Source organism: Egretta garzetta, unplaced genomic scaffold (genome assembly GCF_000687185.1).
Source record: "Egretta garzetta isolate BGI_Z169 unplaced genomic scaffold, ASM68718v1 scaffold511, whole genome shotgun sequence".
Taxonomy (NCBI): domain Eukaryota; kingdom Metazoa; phylum Chordata; class Aves; order Pelecaniformes; family Ardeidae; genus Egretta; species Egretta garzetta.
This window is the reverse complement of record NW_009258554.1, coordinates 1,920,418-1,941,800: the sequence shown is the minus strand read 5'-3', so window position 1 is coordinate 1,941,800 and position 21,383 is coordinate 1,920,418. Positions and strand designations below refer to the sequence as shown.

The following is a 21,383-nucleotide window of genomic DNA, read 5'->3' as shown; positions in this document are numbered from 1 at the left end:
GTATAATAGTATCTTGACACTGTAAATTACGTAATCCAAGGTGTTTTTCATCAGAGATTTCTTTTGTGACTGTATGCATAAAAAAATGTGTTATGAATCTTTCACAAGGTTGATATCTGTGTTACTCATGTCAGTGTTCAGGGTAAATGTAGCTGTCTATCCTGACAATCATTGTCTGAAGGTCAGAAAATTCCCGGTGCTTTTAATAATTCAGTTTTTGTGACATCCCGTTTTAGAAAATATTTTAATAGAGCAGATAATACAGTGCATTTATGGGACTAGATTTGGGAAAAGTTGTGTGTGCAATAGGGAAAAGTATTTTGTTATGACTATCAGAAATAACAGCGAATAGTCAACTAGGGCATAAAAACTCCTACGCTGCATTTTGAGTTATTTATTATATGTAAAAACAGTAATTTATAAATATTCTAAGGTATGTGGTGCACAAAGATTAGAAAAAAAACCCTCTTACTTTCTTAAAGGATGTAAGATTAGTGGATATGGCATTTGAAGGATTTCATCATTTAGTATTTCATGTCAGAGAATACTTTTTTTTCCCCAAAGGTATTGTGTGTTCAGGTATGACAAGCAGACTCCAGACTTCTGTGGTAAATTGATACATTCCTCCACTTTAAAATAATTTGCCACCCTCCAAACCTGTAGATTACACTGGTACAGTCTGTTACTAAACTTGTTTAATGCATCCTATTAAATAGATTCTTTTATCAATCGTTTATGGTTTTGCAAAACTTTTTAAAGCTTTTAGCTGAAGCTTCTCATGTTGTTTGATTCAGTCTGAGATTTTGTTTGGGTTTGTGTCTTTTTAGAAAGAATATCTCAGCCATAAGAGCTTACTGTTTTCAGGAACAAAATACAGAAATATGTTGGGTTTAATCTTTTTTTTTTTTAACACTAGTAATTTTTTTATGTACCAGATATTTTTGCTGCCCCTGTTTAAATCTATCTAAATTGGCTAAAGGTTAAAGGCATTGTGTAGTTCTACATGCTCAGGAGAGAGACAGATTTAGTAATGAAACTTCCCAAATATTCCACCTGTGCTGGTTATACCCCATCCTGGAGAGGGAAGAAGACCTTCCCACTGTCTCCATTGCCACAGCCTCTTCTAGGTCTGCTCATCTGAGCAGGCAGCAGCAATGCTAAGTAGACTTCTCACCGAATACCATACTGGTTCCAAGCAGCTCCTTGATACAAAACCAGCAGAAGCAAGAATCAGCATCTCGGTGTGCAGAACAGATCAGGACAAATAATCTATTGGGATTGGAAGCCAGTACTGAAAGTTAGCCATTGGGAAGAGAAAAACAGATTGGATTTTGCTGGGGGAACGAGTAGATTGAATTACCAGAAAACATTGTACTGAACCTGGGACTTGGGAAAGACATGGTATGAGGAGAAGGTTGCATATGGGCAGGAGACATGGGGCTACAGGTGTTGGTGGGTAGAACTCACTGTGCAAAAAAAAGCCCCCCAAACCTGAAAAAAAAGTGGTAGGAAAAGGATAAGGAGATCTGGCAGATTAGGGGAATCTGCCTGAATAAGAGGAGTGGAATTTGAACCTGGCTAAGTAATATTGATAAAAGGTTGGGGAAATGAGATATGGTACAAAAGGATTGTACTTGGTGCAAATAGGCAGTATGAAATCTTCAATAGCATGCAAAATTTCTGAGACTCGCCATTACTCTGAAGTTAGAAAATACAAAATGTGGGAACAAACTGTGTGTTTTATTCCCCAGTATGATATGGTCAACATAGAGTATAAGGTACAAGAGGCTGTGGAGTGGCTTTTAAAGTTTCAGACTTGTTGATGGTTCATGACGATGTCAGCATCATCTCATGCAGTGGAAAGTTGGAGAGCTTTTTCCCCTGATTTTCTTCTACCCAAAAAATTAAAACTTACCTACTCTACCCCTTCCAGAAGCCTTGTTAAGATAACATTCCTTTTGAAAAATTAAATATACAATATCTAGGAAGTGGCCAATGCAACACTGCGTAGCCTTTCTCATTTTTCATTGTGAGGTAGTTCTTATAACAACTAAATTTTTGTCTGCCAGAGTCTTGCAGTTTTCAGTATTGTGTGAAAAATGCTCAAAGAATGAGCCAGAGTTACTTAAGGAAGGTGATAATCATCTAGAGAAATTAGATGATTTTTATTTGTAGGAAGGCATTAAGAGAACAAGGCAGGATATTTCTGCATCTCAGCTTTTCACCTGCACAACAGGTATAATAATGCATCCTCATTTCCCACTGGTGGTGGTGAGAAGTGATGTTAGCTACTGTTTGCCAAGAAATAGCCTACAGTCGTGATTAGTATGATAGAAAGAAAATTGGGATTGATTTTCTTTTTTTAGTGTCATTTGTGTAATTTAGAATAAATAAGGCATAGAGCCATACCCTGAGTATCAAAAAAACCAAATACTGCTCATTATGTGAGTTAATTCCCTTCTGTGCATTGAATGAAGCGCTGTTTCTGTGATACAGTAGCCTGTGGTCAGATGAGTAAAGCCTGGTTCAGAGGAGGCATAGGTAAGGGGGTTGAGGTACGCTCACAGGGACAGCCATCATTGGGGCATTTCCCTTCTGTCTTTGTACACTTTGTGTTGGTGTAAATTCCAAAGAGTAAATTGTAAATGTTTAATAATAACTATGGGAACTTTTATCTTTCTGAAGACATAATTTTTTTTCAGTAATGGGTCCTCTCAAGGCATCTTCCTCTTATTTAGGCTTTCAGCCTTCTTTATTAAATGATTCCAACCAAATACTTGCTTATTCAGTGTTAAAAATTTACAGTCACATTAACAGAGACTAACCATTTAAAAGTTTTTTTTCAGTAATGAGATAAAAAATAACTCTTTGTGACTGACTCAAGTTTACTGGTGCATAGTATATCAGCGAATACAGTGAGCTTTTTACTTCCAGTCCAGCCTTTTTGAAAAGCTGTTGCAGTACTTGGGGTTTAGAGCATTGGAACTAAAGGAAGAGCAAGTCTGGTTGTTTTTCAAATTTATAATTCTGTTGAAACCAATAAAGACATGATAGAAGGCAGCACACATTTTATCAGTTGAGTTGCTTGTATATGTTATATGTGTTTCTTTTTTGCAGTAAATAGTCATATTTTTGTATTTCTATGTGCGTTTACTATTTTTAGGGGATGTGAGGCACACTTGGAGGTAGCAGGGTGAATTAAAATGAGATTTCAGATTCTTGGGAACTTCTGCTTTGTGGCTAGAAGTTCTTGGCAACATTTGTATGTGAAATGTTAAACTGAATTTACTGTCTCAATTCACAGGTAAAAGTAGAAAGTGTTTGCTGTGAATTATTTGCTGTTTGATTTAGTTAATCTTTCAGGAATATTGATTTGGAATCTTAGCCATAACATTTGGAATTTTTATTTACATTTTAGAACTTTTAAATTAGATCTGTGCTATTGTTTTCTTCACTGCCTCTGGCACACTTTAAGCTGTGTAAGATTACCTTTCATCTTAGTAGAGTTTTTTGGCTTGAGAAATATCGACTTAGAACATTCTTTTTAATGTGTTTTGTCTTCCTCTTCTCTCCATCTGTAAATAGTGGTTATTTCTGTGAAACATTGGTCATCTTTGTTTTAGTTGTAGAAGTTGGCTTTGTCAGCTGATTTTCTGTGGAAGCAATAGAAATTATAGTACATTTCTTTGAGGAACAATCACTCTTTCTTTTATTCTTTAGGTACATGAAGCACTCACCCCATCACTTACCACATTCCAGATGGGAAATGATGGCTAAGAGCAGAAAAGCAGAAAGCTGTTAAACCACCTCTTAGTTTATAGTCCCTCTGAAAAACCTTGGGAGCATATCCAGAGTAGTAAGCTTAAACTGAGTAGTGAGCTTAAACTATTCTACATCCTGAACCACGTAGAATTTGAAATTAAATTCACACTGGCAAAGGTTAATACTGATCAAATGAGCTTTGCTAATAAAAAACATAGCTTAAGAAGGTGTTGCTTTATAGCTAAAGTGTGGCTGTGTTTCTTATGCAGATCAATGCAGAATCAAATGTGCAAGTTTGTGGTCGTGAAAGTAGCTTAAATTCACCTCTTTGACTCCACACTGGCACAGACATGGAGAGCTAATGACAGGGTCAGTAGTAACAGTTAAGGGGTTTAAAATAGCCTGTAATCAGGTAAACTCAGTGGCCTGTGTAGACAGACATACCTTTTCTTATTTATCATTTGTCAGAGAAAGTGCAGTGTTCCCTTCACCCTAGACAAGCAACTTTTTCAATTTTAATTTTTTTATCATACTTTTACACATTTTCATGTTTGTTTGTAACTAAATTAAGAGGCTGCAGATTTAGGAATACTGTCTCAAGCAGAGCTGAAAGCTGAACCTATCAAAATGCACTTCTTATACTATTTATACTACTGTCTCTTAATACAGTAGAAACTGCCATAGCGCATCTGTCACTTTATATGGCCATTCTGTTTTGAAAATGAAATCATAGAATCATAGAATGTTTTGGGTTGGAAGGGACCCCTAGAGGTCATCTAGTCCAACCCCTCCCCCAAAATACTACCTTATTTTGGAATTTTTTGTACACCTTTTGGTGGGAGAAGTTGTAGGGGGGGAGGGGCGTGGTTTGGGGTTGTTTTGGTTTTTTTTACTGTGAATTTAGGAATTCATTATTTGTGTTTAACTTTCTTTTTGGTTAAAAAAAAAATACTGCTGAATTATTTTGCACAATGTTGCATTGGGAAGGTAGCCAATTTCATCTGTTCCAGATCTTGATGTGAGTTTGTGGGAAACCTCTAAATGCACTGGTTTTCTCTCCTATACAATAAATGAATCCAGTAGGATTTTAGATATGTTCATGTGACACGTATTTTGTACATAACCCACAAAATGGACCGAAGTCAGTCAGTAATTCACAACTCAGGAAGTGGTCTCCAGTTTACACCGTATCACATAACATTCTCTTTGTGTTAGGTGAAAGTATCCATACTTATGTGCATTATATACAAATAACATGTGTTATGTGTCTTAACTAATAATTTATGTCGTGTAAATAGCCCTTTCTTTCTATAAGAACCAGACACACTGACTTGTTGGCTAATTTTCTGAAAAAGAAAATTGATTTCCTCTTCTCAGTAGTGTCTCTTGGGTTGTTGTGGAGGTGCTTTTATTAGCACAGAGTAATATAAATCAGGACTGTCCTGACAGTAGAATTGCATTAGGTCTTACAAGTTATTTTGAATTAGAGAGTTTAGTAATCCAAGCTAACAGCCTAGCTTTGCTTTTTTTAAAATAAGTTTCTTGATTATCTGATTATATATTTTGGATGACTTTAAAGAGCCTGGAGAAGTATTTATTAAAACAAACAATTTTAGATGTTGGAAACATACCTAAATCCAGTACGGAATAATTCGGGCTCTGCCTCTGGTGAAAACCAGACTTAACTCTCTACCTAGTGTCTCTTAGGAGAATATAGATGCCCCCGCCCCAACAATATTCCCAGTTCCTGCAAAATAGTATTTGGGAGGGAAGGATGGAGTTTTTGTTTGAAATTTAAGCATAGTCGAAAAGGAAATGAAATCAAATATTTCAGGTTTCCCACAGGCTGGAAATCCCAATTTACAATCCGGGCATTTCAGGAACACCCACCAACACACTCCTTCCAAAGCAAAGTATGTTCCCTGGTGCCTGCAGCTCTTCATGGAACCGACACACTCATCGGCCTCACTGCTGCAATGTTCTCCTGGAGCCTGCATCAGCTTGGCAGCACGTTACTTAGACTTCCACTTGCCTTCAAGAGTCCTTTCCAAGGGTTTATAATTCAGAGTGCTTATGGGGCAGTAAGGAATCTGGAAGAATAGACAGCCCTAACTCCAAAAGGCTTCTCAAAGCTTCCAGGCTCACCAGGGATATGCTTGGAGCTGGGTCTCAGTCAGAAGCTCAGAAGCAGGATTTTCAGACTTAGAGCTCAGTGACAGAGGAGCAGCGGGGTTTCACTTGAAAGTCTCTCAGAAGTGTGGAGCCTTTTAAGTCTTCCTAAACACATTGCCTCAGGAAAGGGTTCTGTTCTTCCAGGATCTATGGTTGTTGGGCACTCCTGCTGAGGTCTACCAGGGAGATGTGAGGATCACCAGGCATTTTGTTCTAGGATAAAATACTGTGCAGGTTATCCAGCTTTCTGGAATTCCTGCTTAAAAAAACCAAAGAAAACTAAAATAGTTTAGCATCAACCCTGAGGCAGGCTGCTGCAGGGCCAAGGCCCTAGAAAACAAAGAGTTCCAGTATTTGGACAACCCGGATCCATCTCATGGTCATAGTCCCAGTAAAGACAGGCATCAAGGCCTTCTTCAGTCCTAGGATAGTCTGCTCTGAGATTCTCCTGGATTTCACTAGAATGTGGCCTTGGCTTTAACAGAGCTAATTAAAAACAAGAGACCTCAAGGCAAAAATGTTGGGGTCAATGAACGGATGTTTTCCTCCAGTCTTATTTTACTGAATAACTGAACAGATTCAGCCAAGTGTATTTTTGCTGTTATATGGTTCTTTGGAAGCTTCTAATCCTGAGGTTCATGCTGCTGCAGTTCTGTCCAATTACCTTTAAAAGCAACAGAGTTCTATACTATGGGATTTAGACTTAACTGTGCTTTGGAGCAGAACATTGGCAGGTTGTAAAACAACTTTCCAGAGCGGCACATGGGGGAAAAAGTCTGTAGTCTTATTTTCTGTTGTAGGTTTGTTTCAGAGAAGGGAAAGGCCTTGAGTTTGCAGGCAGTCTTGGTTGGCAGAATAGCTCCACCAAACCTGCTATTCACTGAAGCAAATTTGAGCAATTCTGAAATAGCTTTAATTGATATCAAATAGCAGTTCAAGATCTGAGAGCAGAGGGGCAGGGAGAGAATGGAAAGATCATCCTTAGTCTGCAGGTTTAAACTCCAGCTTAAGTACTGGCTTTTTTTCGTCTCTGATATGCTTGGGAACTGTTGAAATAATTTTACTAATAAATTGGTGACTTTTATAACAAACCAAGCCATTTTAAAAAAAAAAAGCTTTTCACTGGGGTCATTTTGTCCTCAGTCCTCTGATGCTTTTTGTCCTCATAGCCTGATTTTTAAAAAACTTATTTCCTAGATAACTAGGCGAAGATATTTTCAGTAGGTAGCCACACTCATGTTAGTCCTAGTCTATATGGCTTAGATAACTAGAAAGGTATATCAGCACCGTCTGTACAAATCTATAACTGACACTTTGCATACTGATGTAGTTTTTGAAAGCTATTAACCTGTGATTTGTTTCTCTAGATTATTGAGGTTAGAAGTACCTCAGATAACTAACTCTACAGTCATATGACTGGTTTAGAAGTGTATTTTAAGAATTTTTATATCCACTTATACTTTTCCTTTTATTTCCTTTCCAAGAAATTTAACTTTTTTCATATTTTTGCTTCTTTCTTACATAGATTGTTTCAGATCAAAAAATAACTTACATTTTTTAGGCCAAATTAAAAAAACTAAATTTTTCTTCTCTTAGAAGGTATTTCTCCATACTTAGAAGTAGCATATGCACTTGCCATTTTTAAATAGATATCTCAATAGCATTTTGCAGTCATCATAGTATCTGTAAAATACATACGTGTGAATAAAGTGGTTTTTTCTTGAACCTTTTTCTTACAGGCTCATGAGGCAACACTGGAGGCTCGGGCCAGCCCAGAGCTGAGTGATCGTATGCAGCAGCTGGAAAGGGAGGTAACACGGTATCAACAAGAATCTAGCAAGGCTCAAGCTGAAGTGGATCGTCTTCTGGAAATCTTGAAAGAGATGGAAAATGAGAAGAATGATAAGGATAAGAAGATAGCAGAACTGGAGAGGTGAGAATGGTATAAAATTACCAGAGGAGCAAAAGAGCTGATTAAAGTTAGAGATAACTTAGTCATTTTTCTTGTATTAAAAACCTTAGAGTGCCTATTTTGGGAAAGTCTGTTTAGAGGTTTTCTGCCTGCAGTCCTTTATTTTGGTAGATTGAAAGTCAAAAGGTGTCTTACTGCATGCTTTCATTACCTGCTTGCTCAAAAGTAGGGCTGATATAGATAGAACTAGAAGGGTAGATAGAGCTGTAAGGGATGGGAGATGGTAGGAAAAGTTGCCAACACTGTGGTGTATTTCTGGAACAGAACAAAACAATTTGTTCTTTGGATTTAATAAATGCCTTGGGCATGGTTCTCCAAAAAAAACAAATAAGAAAAGTGACTGTTAAGAGCTTGTGTACTAGCAACTCATGTTCTTCTGACAGGTGGCATTAAAACTCTTTGCTCTGGTAGGGACACTGGTAGACTTTGACTCATGTGAAGCCAAATGAACAGATTTGCTTTTGTCCAAATGAAATGTGATTCAGCACTTTTCATCATTTTCATCCTTCTGTTGGATCCAGGGTGATTAGGTATTTTTTCTAGACTTTAATGTCCCAAGCAAAAATCATAATTTATTATGATTTCATGACATTTGTATCACAATTACAAATAGTAGATCTTGGGAAAGATCTGAAACAGATTCTGTTTTCTGTCATTTTCTCACCTTACAGTGGGCCAAGAGGGAGTTTCTAGGCAGTAATACCTGTTTGGGGTTTTTTGTTTACTGTACCATTCACAATGAAGATTCACTAACTTGGAACGGCAAAATGGAAATATGATTATTCCCATTTGCCTTGTGTCAGAATCGTCTTTCTAATTTCTATCCTATCACTACTTAACTGTTCTGCATTTAGTGTCAGGAAGATTAGGGGAGTATTAGTAGAGAATATTTCAGGTTCTGCATGATGGCAGTGTTTATTGTTCATTGGCTTGATGACAGTGAAATTATGGGCCGCTATGAATGATTTGAAAAACTCTTTTCTAAGGAGTCCATTCTTGATTCCGTGAAAGTGCCGGAGCTCTGAAACAGTTCAACTTGTCAGCTGGGTTTCTTCTCTCTTTGTGATTGTAAGCAGCATCCTGTTAGTTTTCTTTAAGTTGTTGTTTTATTTAACCAAAATTCTCTATGCCTGTGGTGTAAGCTTGAACGCCCAAAAGTGAGGATATGTCCTTTTTTAACTGTCTTCCCATATTTTTCTAAGTGGTATAACTTTCAGCCTATTGATACATGATGTATTCAGCAGAACATTCAGGCGATAGGTTGATAGAGTAGGTGCATTTAGTAGACGTGAAAAAGCTTAAATAGCAGTTACAAGTCATATTTGTGTGATTTTTTTCAGTCCCTTAGAGGTGCCCATCTTGGGTGTGAAATTCACCATATCATCATCTTAGGGCATGCAAGTTGACTAGGGATCAGGGTATAAGCAACAAACTTCTATTAGAAGTAAGGTATGGGGAAGAAATATGTTCATAGTGCCTCAATTTTTTCTGTGTGCAGAAGTAATTACTGTTTAGGAAAAGAAAGCCAGAAATATTCATCATTCCTCAACCTGATTCCTAGAGGAGATTGGAAGGGCAGGAAGAGAATTTTCTTATGCATGCTTTTAATGCAAGTCTGATGGTTTCATTCATTAGCATTCAGAAACTCCAATCAAGATTGGGACTTGAAGTGTCAAACACTAAACAAACACATATAAATGGCCTATAATCAAAAGAGTTTATAGTCTACAAAGCAAAAATAACAAAGAGGAGAAATGAAGATGAGCCTCCTTCTCTTTGACAGATAAAAGCATTGGCACCCAATCTTCAAAGAGTTAGAAAGGAACTTTTTATTTGAAAAGATGCAGTTCTAGAGATCTGCAAAGCAATTATCATTATTTTTCATGTTATAGTGGTAGTGTCTTGCTGTTTCGGTCATAGACCAAACTCTTACTGTATCAGTGAAAGCATAAAACCCCCAAATGACTGGAAATCATCCCATAACAATTTGGTGAATACTTTGACTATTCAGTGTTATCCATTCCTCCTCACCACCTGATCTTTGCTCTTACAAAAAAAATAGTTGTCCTCTTTTTAACTTGTCATCTTTCCTACTAGTGCTGAGATAGCGTAGCATATGTCTTCTTTTATTTCTAGTAATTATAATAGGTATTTCAGCTATGTCAAAGAAAAGAATACTTTTGTTATCATGTAATTGCTAACAGCCATGTAAATCAAGGGGGAAAAAAATTCTAAGAATAATCATGTTCTCTAATCACTGTAAGTGGAGATGGAAAAGGTCTTCAAGATCTATAGACCTAAGATGCATATGGTTAGTGTGGTGCATTAGTGAAGTATCAACACTTGAAATTATTTTTCAGGTGGAACTGTAATATAATCACAGCACTGGAGAAAAAGATACAAGGTTTCGGGTATTTTGTAGTGAAGTTTGGCTACTAACTTATCTTTTTCTGAATAATTGTTGAAATTTCTATTTGGCCTTAGTTGTTTTCAGCTGCTTCCCAAAGCCCCTGTTCTTTGAAAGCTTGCTTTCTCTTTGTGAGTTTTTACACATGTCAGAAATTTTAACATGCCTATTAAATGTATAGGTTGGTCCTGGTTTTATCTACCATGCTTGTTTATAAAGTATTCCTCTGTGGCCGAACTGATGTATCCAGGCAGGTTACATGAATGTTTTAGAGCTAGCATCTTGGTTTCCTGAAGAGAATAGGTAATTTTGCCTTGTAAAAGTCATTCCTAAACCATGGCCCATGCAGAGTGAGCTGGAGATTATCTTGACTTCTAATGCTTTTAGAGCTGTTCCAACTCTGCTGTGCAAAGAACCCTAGTGCTTTCAGAAGCATTTGTCAGCAAGCAAAAAAGTGAATATTGCTGTGCCTATCAGGAACCGTTACTATTCAGTGTAGAGCAAGATGAGAAGAAATAAGTCATATTCAGAGGATAACTGTACTAACAAAAATAGGATTTTGCAAAAGAGAGTCTCCCTGGAGTTTTTCCTTATCATAGTTGCATGTGACAACTAGACCATGCATCATCAGGGGAAGAGAAATAGTAACATGGTTTCATCCGTAGAAGAGAAGAAATGAGTCATCTGTTAGGGAGGTATGTATGGGGCGCAGAGAAGGATAAAAGATAGGAGGAGAGGAAGGTGAAATGAAAACCAGAAAACTGTTCTCCTAAGCCTTTTCAATGATGGCAAAGCTGCCTTCAGTTCACATTAAAATAGAGGGAAATGCTTCTACTCTTCAGTAACTGTTGCAATTACTGGGTGGGGGGGACATTGTATTTCAGCTGTGAGTGGGAGGAAAGCTATCTAGAAATAATGTATTAAATATGGTGCATGCTATGCAAAAGTTTGAAAAATACTCTAGAGTCAGCATGAGATTGAAAGCACAAGCTCATTAATTTATATTCTCTGTGGGCAGGATTTTGCTTTTTCTTACAGGAAGGTGGGCCATAAGTCTGCATTTCTTCTGTGGGTGAACAGCCCTATAAGTTTTGTTTCTGTCCCCGGATTGTGGTGGTGTAGAGGGTTTTGTAGCTGTCTGGTTATTCACTTTCTTTATAACTAACTGTTTGCTTTTTGTATTGCCATTCCACAATCTCCTGTCTCTCTGTAACTTTCCATTTTGTGTTTTGTTTCCTTCCTCGCTTTTTCTTTCCATTTATACTGTCACGTCCTGGTTCCACGAGTTGTGTTGTTTTGTACGTGCGGGGGTTTTTTTGACTATGCCTTTTCTCAGAAAGCACGCCTCCCGCAAATTGCACCCTCCCTACCAGGTGTCGGTCCCTGCACCGCAACACGTAGGGGGGTTTGTGTGGGACTTCCTGGGAAAGTGAGTGCTCTATAAGGCTTCTGTTTCCTACGGGGTGGAATGTCACTGCTGGCTGCCCGGCTGCTGCTGCTGCTGTTGTTTGGGTCTGCTGCAATTACGCTTTTTTTTCTTAGGTCAAACAGGAACTAGTTATGTCAAGTACAAGCTCTAACAGTCTCTGCGTTCAACTTATGTCACAGTGGTTATGACCACAGTCCAAAGGAGGTTTGCTGCTGTTCACCCTCATTTAAACTCGACGGAAGCTGTTGCTTTTATATTCTAATTCTCTTGCTGTGCTTTACCTTTGGTTCTAATCTCTGCTATCAGTTCTGCCTGAACCAGCTAAAACTCAAGTGTTCTAAAATGTGTCATTGATAGAGGTCAGTATTGCCTTATTCTTGAGTTTTACTGCAATTACTATCCTGTAATAAAAAAAAAAAAGAGGAAAAAAAAAGAAAAATTATGCTAATCATGTGGGACACAGCCATCACAGCCTTCAGATGGGTAGTTTACACACAAAGATATTTGTGTGCGTATATTCTGCAAATAAGAACTGATTCTGTATGTACTTCAGAGGTGGCAGTAAATATATCTGTATGTGTTGCTTCAGAATTAAGCACTGAGTGAATATATATGGAAGTCCTGGTTCCAGTCACAGACTTGAAATTTATTTTAAATTGGCATGCTTGCTATATATGATAGGTAGTCCTTGTAAGGACATAGGGCACCACCCTTTGTTTTCCTGAAGGAAACTTGACTTTGATTTGGGAACCAGTAAGACAGTGCCTGGCTTTGACATACCAGCAGCCCCACTAAGGACAGCAAGAAATGATGGCTATTTTGAGAGAGAGATTTGGGGGAGTTTTTCTAAATGGAATGTAAGAATGCCCTGTTCAAAAAGAAACCTTCAAACTTTTGATGTGTAACAGCCAAAAGATGCTTCTCATCTTAAATATTTTTTTCCCAACAGTAAAGAAAAATAAAAGATTAAAAACCATAGGGTAGTCTAGAAGCATTGAAAAATGTGGACAGTAGAAGGAAGTATCTTAGTCTGTATGTCCATAAGATGCTGATATGTTTGTGTAGTGGTCTGCGAAGGATAGATGGAGAGAGAAATTAACTGCATGTTCCATCAGCTTCATGGCTTCCTAGAGTAAAGGAAACTATACTAGTAAATTATGCCCTAAGCTTAAGTCAACAATTTGAAGTTGAAATATGTATTTTCAAACCACTACTCATATCTTAGAATAATTGTCTTTGGTTTTCAAGTTGGTTGTTTCTATGAATTTTTAAATAATTTTTTTAGAGAATTCCTAAACAAGAACCACATCAGGGCATATAAGCAATTTAAAGCAAAAGGGACGTTGTCAAATTAAAGAACAAAAGGTGTTTATAAACTCATAATCAGCACCATTAACGTTAACCTTGAGAGATGGTGTGGCTATAATTCTATATTATTATAGCTCACTAAAGTCCTCCAAAAAGAAATTGAACTTTGATTCAGGCATAGGAAAAACTGAAATAATTAAATATCACGTTAAAACACTTTAAGACATTTTGGTACCACAAATCATAAAAGCAAATTGAATATATTTATCTCGTGGTTGCATGGTATTATTGCAAGGCAGCATTTGTTGTTGTTGTTTCTCATCCACTTCCCTCAAAAATCCCTAGCTTAAATAAATATTAAGATTCTAAGGTTAATAACTCAAAACTTAGTACTTCCCAATATGAAGATTGCCATGTAATTTTAATTCACTTCTTATGTGAGCCTATGCATCACAGTAAAGTGATTCAGTCTTTAACCATATGAACAAAATTTTTCCACAAGAATGCTGCCCTTGGTGTGTGAAGGATGTAGCTTAAATTGTCCCCAAAAAATCCTGTGTGAGGGTGACCCCTGTCATGGAAAATTTCAGCACGATTGGTTAATATCTGGCAAGCAACTGAGAACAGGGTCTTGTAATGGAAAGAAGTGGTGAGGCCCATAGTTAGTCCAGCCCCAACTCTGAGCATACAGTTCTATTGAATATTGTGATTTTCATCATTTCCAAGCTAGGAAATTAAGAAGTCATTTCTTTCTTCTCAGTCTTACTTTATCCTCATACAAAGTGAACATGATGTCTGAAGTTCCACATCGAGTTTCACAGAGGAAAAAATAATACATTTTATATCAACATAACTACTCTAAACAGATAAGAATATAAGATGCAGGCACCTTTACTCACAGGTATTTAACTTCAGACATTAGAAAGTACACCGATTGTCAGAAAGCAAGTGTCTGTCCTCTGAAAGTCAACCTTTGTTGAAGTGACTTAAGATCAACACTCAAACTCACTAATCGCTTTTCAAACCTACATCTAAGAAAAGAAAAGAGAGGGACACTGACAGTAATTGCAAATCCATCTGTAGAGATCACCAGATAAAAAGCCATCATAGTGATTTTACGGTGACTCCTCAATCCATCCTCACCTCTTTCATATAATGGGATATCCTTTTTCCATTTGTTCTTTATTTAGCTGTCCTTTATTTCCCGTTCTCTCCTTTTTCCTGTGTTTTGGGAGAAGCCGAAACTTTGTGATATTGCAGAAACAGCTGTTTTAAAAAACAAGGTCGAGGAACCCCAATTAGTCCAGCCCTTGACACGGTGAGAGGTCAGGGCTGGTGCAGGCTTTGGCTGAATGAGCTTGCTGTGTTATCCCATCATTGAAGCACCTAAGCCAGGGTACTTGCCCTAGTATTATTTCCATGTTCAAGCAGGCAGGACTGACATTATTAATCAGTATGGTTCATCTCTATGCACCTGAGTACAGTTCATCTCCTTTGTTAAATTCAGCAATGGGCTGAAAGCAGTGGTTTATCCACTATTCCAAGCCCAAGGATCTGACCTTGGATCCTCCAAGAAGGACTTGACACTAGAGAAATACTTACGAGTATTGAGAAACACTGATTGTGAACTTTTTTGAAGGCTTCTTTTCCTGCCAAATTTCCTGTAGTGTTAAAGGCCTGTTTGTTTTTGTCATTAACTCAAGATGGTTATCAAGCGTTCCCTCTCATGTCTGTTATCTGTAGTGAATATAGGAGTTGTCATCTGATGATTTATGCTCTGCCTGCATTGTAGCAATGATGGGTTGTATTTAGCAAATACCTCCCAATCCAACTGCTAGATCAGTAGAGTGTAAGAGCTATGATATAATTAAAGTAATTATAAAATCAGAGGAGAAAGAAAATTATGGAAATAATGAGCCTAGTCTGCTGCATATCAGGGTTTCGTTGTTACCTGCCTTGACTACATCTCTTCAAAAGCTGTCATGTAGCTTTGTTTCAGTCACCACCAAAAAACCCCTTTTCTACAACTGTTACAGTAGAAGTAAAAGTGGCAGACCCTTACGTTGTCTTGGAGTGCAGTAAGAACAAAAGGCAAATCCAGTAGTCACCAGTAAGCCAGTGAAATAGCAACATTAGTGCTCCATGGACATCTGTGGTCATGATTGTGCTTGTAGAGGTGCATGCATGTGTGCGTGGATACGCACACAAACCTCCCCTGTCTCTGTCTCTCCATCTCTTCTCCATCCCTCTAAATCTCAACTAAAAAGTAAGGAAAAGACCAGCCATCATTCTTTTTACCAAGAAAAGGTGCCAAAAGTGGTAAACATAAGTAGCCTTTTCTGCTTTGACTGACACAAGGAAGATCAGTCACGTATTAATCCCTGAAGGAACAACAAAGTAGTAAATACACACAGTCACTCACTCTCAAACAAGTGGAATTCAAAGGTTGGCTAGAAATCATTACATAAACTTCTCCCTAAGTACATCTGAGACTAATGTAGGAGACTCATTCTGCTCCCTGTAATATACAAGCATGTGAAAAAGATTATAGCTGGAATAATCAACAACTTTTCATATATACATATATTTCTTAATTAAAATACTAAAATGTTTGCATCCCACTGGCGATAAGATTTAAGTAGGCTATATCTTTAAAATTAATGAGATGGCTTTTTAAAAGATAATGGATTTCTCCAAGGCTACCATTTGGTGTTACAACTGTATTGCCTCCCTGTGTGACTGTTGCATCGGAGTACACAGTTAATGGGGCTGGGCAGAAGCGCTGCTGCTGGATCTTGTAAGGAATGCTGCAAGTGTGTGTTCTTGCTCGGAGGGAAATAGTGCAAACTGAAAATTATTATTTTGCTCTGTAATGAGCATGTCTCGGTATGTATCTGATCCTGCTTGCTTGGGGCTGCTTCCTGGGGCAGATGCTTGCTGCGCTCCTCTGCTCAATTTCACTGATGTAGCCCCCTGCACTGAGGCTTCACCTCCAGTCTGTAGCAGTTTGCCACTGACTTCCTCATAGCTGGCAATTTTCAAGTGCCCGCCTCGGTTTTAGTTTGAGTGATAGCACAGTTCCAGATTTTTTCGAATTTCAATGTGCTTTCAGACATACTCCTCGGTTTTGTTTGGATAAATGCTGTGATTATCCTAAAAATCCACACTTTTTAAGAATATTCTGAACCCCTGTAAAAAAACATGGAATAGCGGGCTAGCAATTATACAAAATGTATTTTTCTTTGGCAGAAAGAATTTATTCCATAACAAAATTAAGATGTAGCAATAATTATTCTCCATTCAAATCCTGTGCAGCTGGTTGCAGCTGGCTAGATAATACTTCTGTAGCATGCAGAAAATTGCAAGTGACCTCAGCATAGTGTTTCAGGTACTGTTTTGCCTTCGTTTTGTTCCAGCAGAATATGCTACCTTTAATAGCAGTTGAAAGAACAGTATGGTTCATTCAGATTCTACAGGTGGTCTATCCTGAATTCTAGCCTGTACTTTTTTTCACTGTTAAATTCAAGAAACAATATCACAATACCTTTATAATAGAACCAGGAACTACAAAGGATCCCTGAAACACAAAATCTAGTGATTAAGACACAAGTCTTAAACTCTCCTACTCTGGATTCAATAGCAGTCATAAAAAAGGCAAGCTTTTTCCCCCTTACCTTATTTATTCCCATACCTAACCAGGCGTTTATTTTTACTTTTTTCCTCCCTTTTGTTAAATTTGTTTGACTAGTTGTAGTTTTGCAGCTCAGCTTCAAGAGTGTATTCTTGGATTTCAGTCAGAATTGTTAGTTACATGCTTTTCTATATGAATTAATTGAGGCTTTTGGAACATTATAACCTACTTCAAGATCAAACACCAAGATGTGGTATTTGGCATTTTGTACATCTTATCTTTCCCGAAATCACCAAATAACACAGCCCTTACAACAGCTGTCCTTGAAGAACTTGAAGAATGTTAGTTTAAAAGCCAAAGAAAAGCATCTTTACACTAGTTTTATCTGTTACAGACCAGCAATACACTTCTCAGCTGTACCTCGCTCTGAAACTGCTGCTCGTACAAATTCATTGTTGTTTGTAAAATTTATGCCAGAAATAAGGACTTCAAATTTCATTTACATGGTTCCATATACCGAGTAATAAAGCATATAGCAGTTAGCCTGTCCCATAGAAATCGTGTTCTCCAGACCATATCCTGCCTTTTTAGAGTGAAATTTTGCCATGGGAGAAGCACAACATACATTGTCAAAGCCAATTTGCCGCTTTGGACAGCAGGACATTACTTTTCCTCTCTTCTATTGGCTGAAAAAGAATAAAGTTTAAAATCAGATGGCTCCTTGTTGACTTGCATTGTTGTTATCAGTGAAATTGACAGCAGATGCCTATGAAAAGATATTGGAGATATTTGGAAAAAAAAGCAATAATGAACCTATGGGACCTCATGTTATACAGGGAACTCCAGCATTTTGTCTTGGTCAATCCTGCTGTTGAACAATGTTGGAGAGAACTGTCAAAGATACGCCTGTTTGGTCATTATTGTTTTTAGATTGCACCTTATGTGGGAGAATTAAGACAGCAACACTATAGGAAGAAGAGGCAGATGCTTTTTTTGGTTGTCTTTGGAAGGGTGACTTCAATGTCAAAATTAAGAAAGACAAACTTTTAGCTTTGACATGTCTTCAGGTCTTGAAGACTTTACTCCGTGGCTGGGGTTTTTCTCCCTTTTATTCCCTTTTGACAAGTTTGGGTCATCTGCAGACAAAGTGGAAAAAAAATGTGTGTCTTGCTCATGGAAAGAAAATGAGCCCCTAGAAGATGGCGTGAAGGAACGCGTTAGGGTTCATCTCAGTAGTCAAAATTGACGTTTCAAAATGTTTGTTAGAATTCTGGAAGGAGGATACTTGCTAGTGATGCGATGTAAATCCAGTTTCTACAGTTGGCTTATTCCCCTTTCTCAAGAATTGTTATATGCTAGAGACTATTTTCTGTACAGAAAGTTGCCTCTAAGTGAAACGGTGTAATCTAATATAAATGTCCTTTTTTCTTTTTTTTTTTTTTAATTAGACATCTATAAAACATGCAGCTCTCTGTGTTTGTGAAGGATTGTGTGTCTGTGTGTCATTACCTGATTTAGATCTGCTTGTTTTGTCCTGTATTCTTGAACTGCCTTATCTCTGGACGCTGTTTTCACAAACTCTAACTCTTTTTCTTTCGCATCTCCTTCCTGGATTTGCTGCTTCCTTCAGCCTCACCTCAAGGTCAGTATTCACTTTTAATAAGGGTGTTATAAGACTATTGTCTATTCAACTAAAACTGAGATCTCACAGAAGATTGCACATCAAATTACATGATCTACAAAATAAAAGATCAGAGGTTTGGTTAAATCTGTGTAGGAGGATGGGTTGCATAGTGTGCACGTTTAGAAGAAACTTGTACTTGAAGGAAAGAATTTCTATCAAACTACTGTAAATCAGTGTTGTAGTGCACTGGGAAGAAGGGGGAAGACTTACCACAGAAGCCTTTCAAGAAAAAGAAGTACAGGAACAGGAAGCTGAAGCAAGACAGTTTAAATATTACTGGGTTTATCTGTTACTTCAAGAAGAAAAAAGGTTGAATGTTAGCCATATTCTCTGATATGTGCTGTTGAATGCAAAACTATTTCTTTTAAAAGACTAGTCATCCGTGGATTTTTATCATTTCTTCTGTGTTTGAAACCTTGTAGTGTTGTTGCAGAACTAGTTTTGGTGCAGTTTGCCTGTATTGTGCTCAGAAGGAACCAAGGGCTGAGAGTTAAAGATAAGTAAATTAGCAAGAAGATAAATTTGTTGAAGGCACAGAGTGATAAACTACTGAAAAAACCTTACCAAGAGACAACATGTTTTGAAGTCATTCAGCCATGGCTCAGTTTTTTATTTTTATATTTTAAAAGCAGTTGCTAAACTTTGATTTGGGGATTTCAAGAGAGTAGCTAGGAATAAATGTCTTTGGCCTATGTAATACAAGTCAGAGTACATGACCTGGTGACCCCCAGTTGCCTTTAAAAGGCTCCAAAACCAGTTTGGATTCTTGTCTTTGCTGATAAAGTCTGTTTGGTAGAAAGCGTCCGTGACTCCTGACGAAGGAATGATTATAATTGTTTCAGGCAGTGTCTTTGCCCAGAAAGCCACTACGTAATGACTAAAGTTCTGAGTTATCGACCAACATCCGGCTTTTCTATTCCTGATTAACACTGTGAAAAATGTGGTGGTGAGTGGAATCCCATGATGCTGCGATGCTGCTGACGCCTTTAAATTGTGTCAGCGTTCTGACCTTGGTTTGGCACAGATGTTGCACTTGTGGCCTTGGCTGCGTATTATCCTTCCTCCCACAAACTGGAAAAAGATTGGAAGTTAATCATGTTGTTGTCCATCGATACCTTCCGTATTCAGTGTGTCGTACTGGCATACTTGTAATTGTTGGGGAGAGGAGGGCTGTCCTTGTATGACCCTCTGTTTTCAGATCCCAAAGAACAGAACTGCCAGGAAGCTTTTCTGCCCTGTGTGAGCATTCTTCTCTGCAATACACACAGCGTCTTTTCTTGCATGATCAGGACTTCTGTTGGGTATTGCCACCATGAGTGGAGTCTGATGTGCTTTGTCTGGCCGATATAACACTTAGGCCTTTAGAATCCATCTGTCAAAGATATTGCTGCTTCAATCCATACAGCTATCGGTTTTTATCAATACCTGCCCCTATGCTGGAATTTGTGAAGAACAAGAGGGGGAACTGGGTTTAGGGTGTGGTTTGGGTGTGTTTTTTCTGAGACATGTCACGATTTCTCTTTCCCCAAACAATCTAACTGTAACTTTTATTTCTCTCATTTAGACATATTGTAAAATTTGGCTAGAGAAGATGTGACTGTGGTTTGAAGTGGCCAAGTGGTAGGATCTTTGAAGAGTTTTCTGATAAGACATTAAAGAGGTTGTCCATTCTGTCTTCATAGTTTCTTAGTGGTTTTACTGATATTTTTTTTTTTTTTAAATCGATTGCTATGATGGCTAGTTGCTGAAATTTTCATATATTTCTTGAAATAAATCAAGAGTGTAAGGGAATAGGTGGAATAACTACTCTTGGAACTACAAAATCCCTGCTGGCCAGAAACACATTGAAAAGGACAAACAGGAAAATTGCAGGGGTTGCAATACCACTTGTTTTCTTTCCTATGCGTTTTGGTTTTTGCCTAATTACCATTAACTGCAACATACGAAGAAACAGCTGTTCTGTGAAGTTACATTCTACATTGGAAGCTTTCTCTTAATAGTGTAAAGCAGTTATTTTTTCAGACGTCAAAGCAAAAGTGTCTTCCTGGAGAAGAACTGAATATGTGAAAAAATGCGTTAGGTATGTCTGTCTTCTAGAAACAGTAAGAAATATTCTGAATTATATCCGTTCTCATCAAGAACAGCTTTGCTTACTGTAATCAGTTGAAAACCTCTGGATTTTCCGATCTATTAACCTTTCATCATCCCTCTCCCGTTGATAAACTTAGATTCATAGTAAGTAGACTTGGAAGGCGTGGGGAGTAAACCAGTTTTCCACAAGTTCTTGCTAAGCATCTCTGTTCATGGCAGCTTTACGTAAAGAACTATCCAATGCTGAGTTCAAGAGTAACAAGCCAAATAACACTATTCTGGTGTCATTACCTGCAGCAGTGAAAAAAATAAAAAAACACCATGAAGTCATATGCTGCAGTTCTTTTAAGTGGTTCTTATGTATACATGTCACAAAAGTTGAGATGGAAAAAGATAACAAGACTGACACAATCAGGTGCTATAGTGAGCAATCGCATATTTTCCAAAGAAAGAATGAGCTATATTGATAAAGCAAAAGCAAGATTTCTAGCTTCAGATTGGATAACAAACAGCTTAACTGCTTCATTTTTTTTTTCATTTACCTTTATCACTGTTGTTTATATCTTGTCTGCTGAACAATGTTGAACATTCTATTTATCAACAGTTTATCTTTGTAGCACAGCACTGGAATGGAAAAATAGCTGAAACAGGATGTCTCCCACAGGAGGCTTGTCTTTTAGTGTCCTGCTATCTACTGTCAGATTTTCTAATACTTTGCATCACATGGTTAATTGTACTGTCTGTCATCTTTTGAAGAAAGTAATCCAGATCTTAAGGGAAAGAAGTTTTCTGGAATTTTTGCTATACCAGAGAGAATTTGATGCAATAGGAAGTAATAAAAAAATACTGTAAACCTTATTTCCACACAGAAAAGTGGCTTGGTGACTAGATGAGCACAGGCTGGTGGCATGAATCCAGGTAAAAGTC

At 37.7% G+C, this 21,383-nt stretch overlaps 1 protein-coding gene across 2 annotated transcripts in view; it reads left to right on the top strand.

The window, feature by feature from the left end:
* Nucleotides 1-21,383, top strand: part of ERC1 (ELKS/RAB6-interacting/CAST family member 1) — a 291,295-nt gene that overhangs the window by 114,462 nt on the left and 155,450 nt on the right. For both annotated transcript variants that reach the window (XM_009647922.2, XM_009647921.2), the window contains one exon: nt 7,674-7,867. In XM_009647922.2, the coding sequence (XP_009646217.1) occupies nt 7,674-7,867 (194 nt within the window). The remainder of the gene's footprint in view (nt 1-7,673; nt 7,868-21,383) is intronic.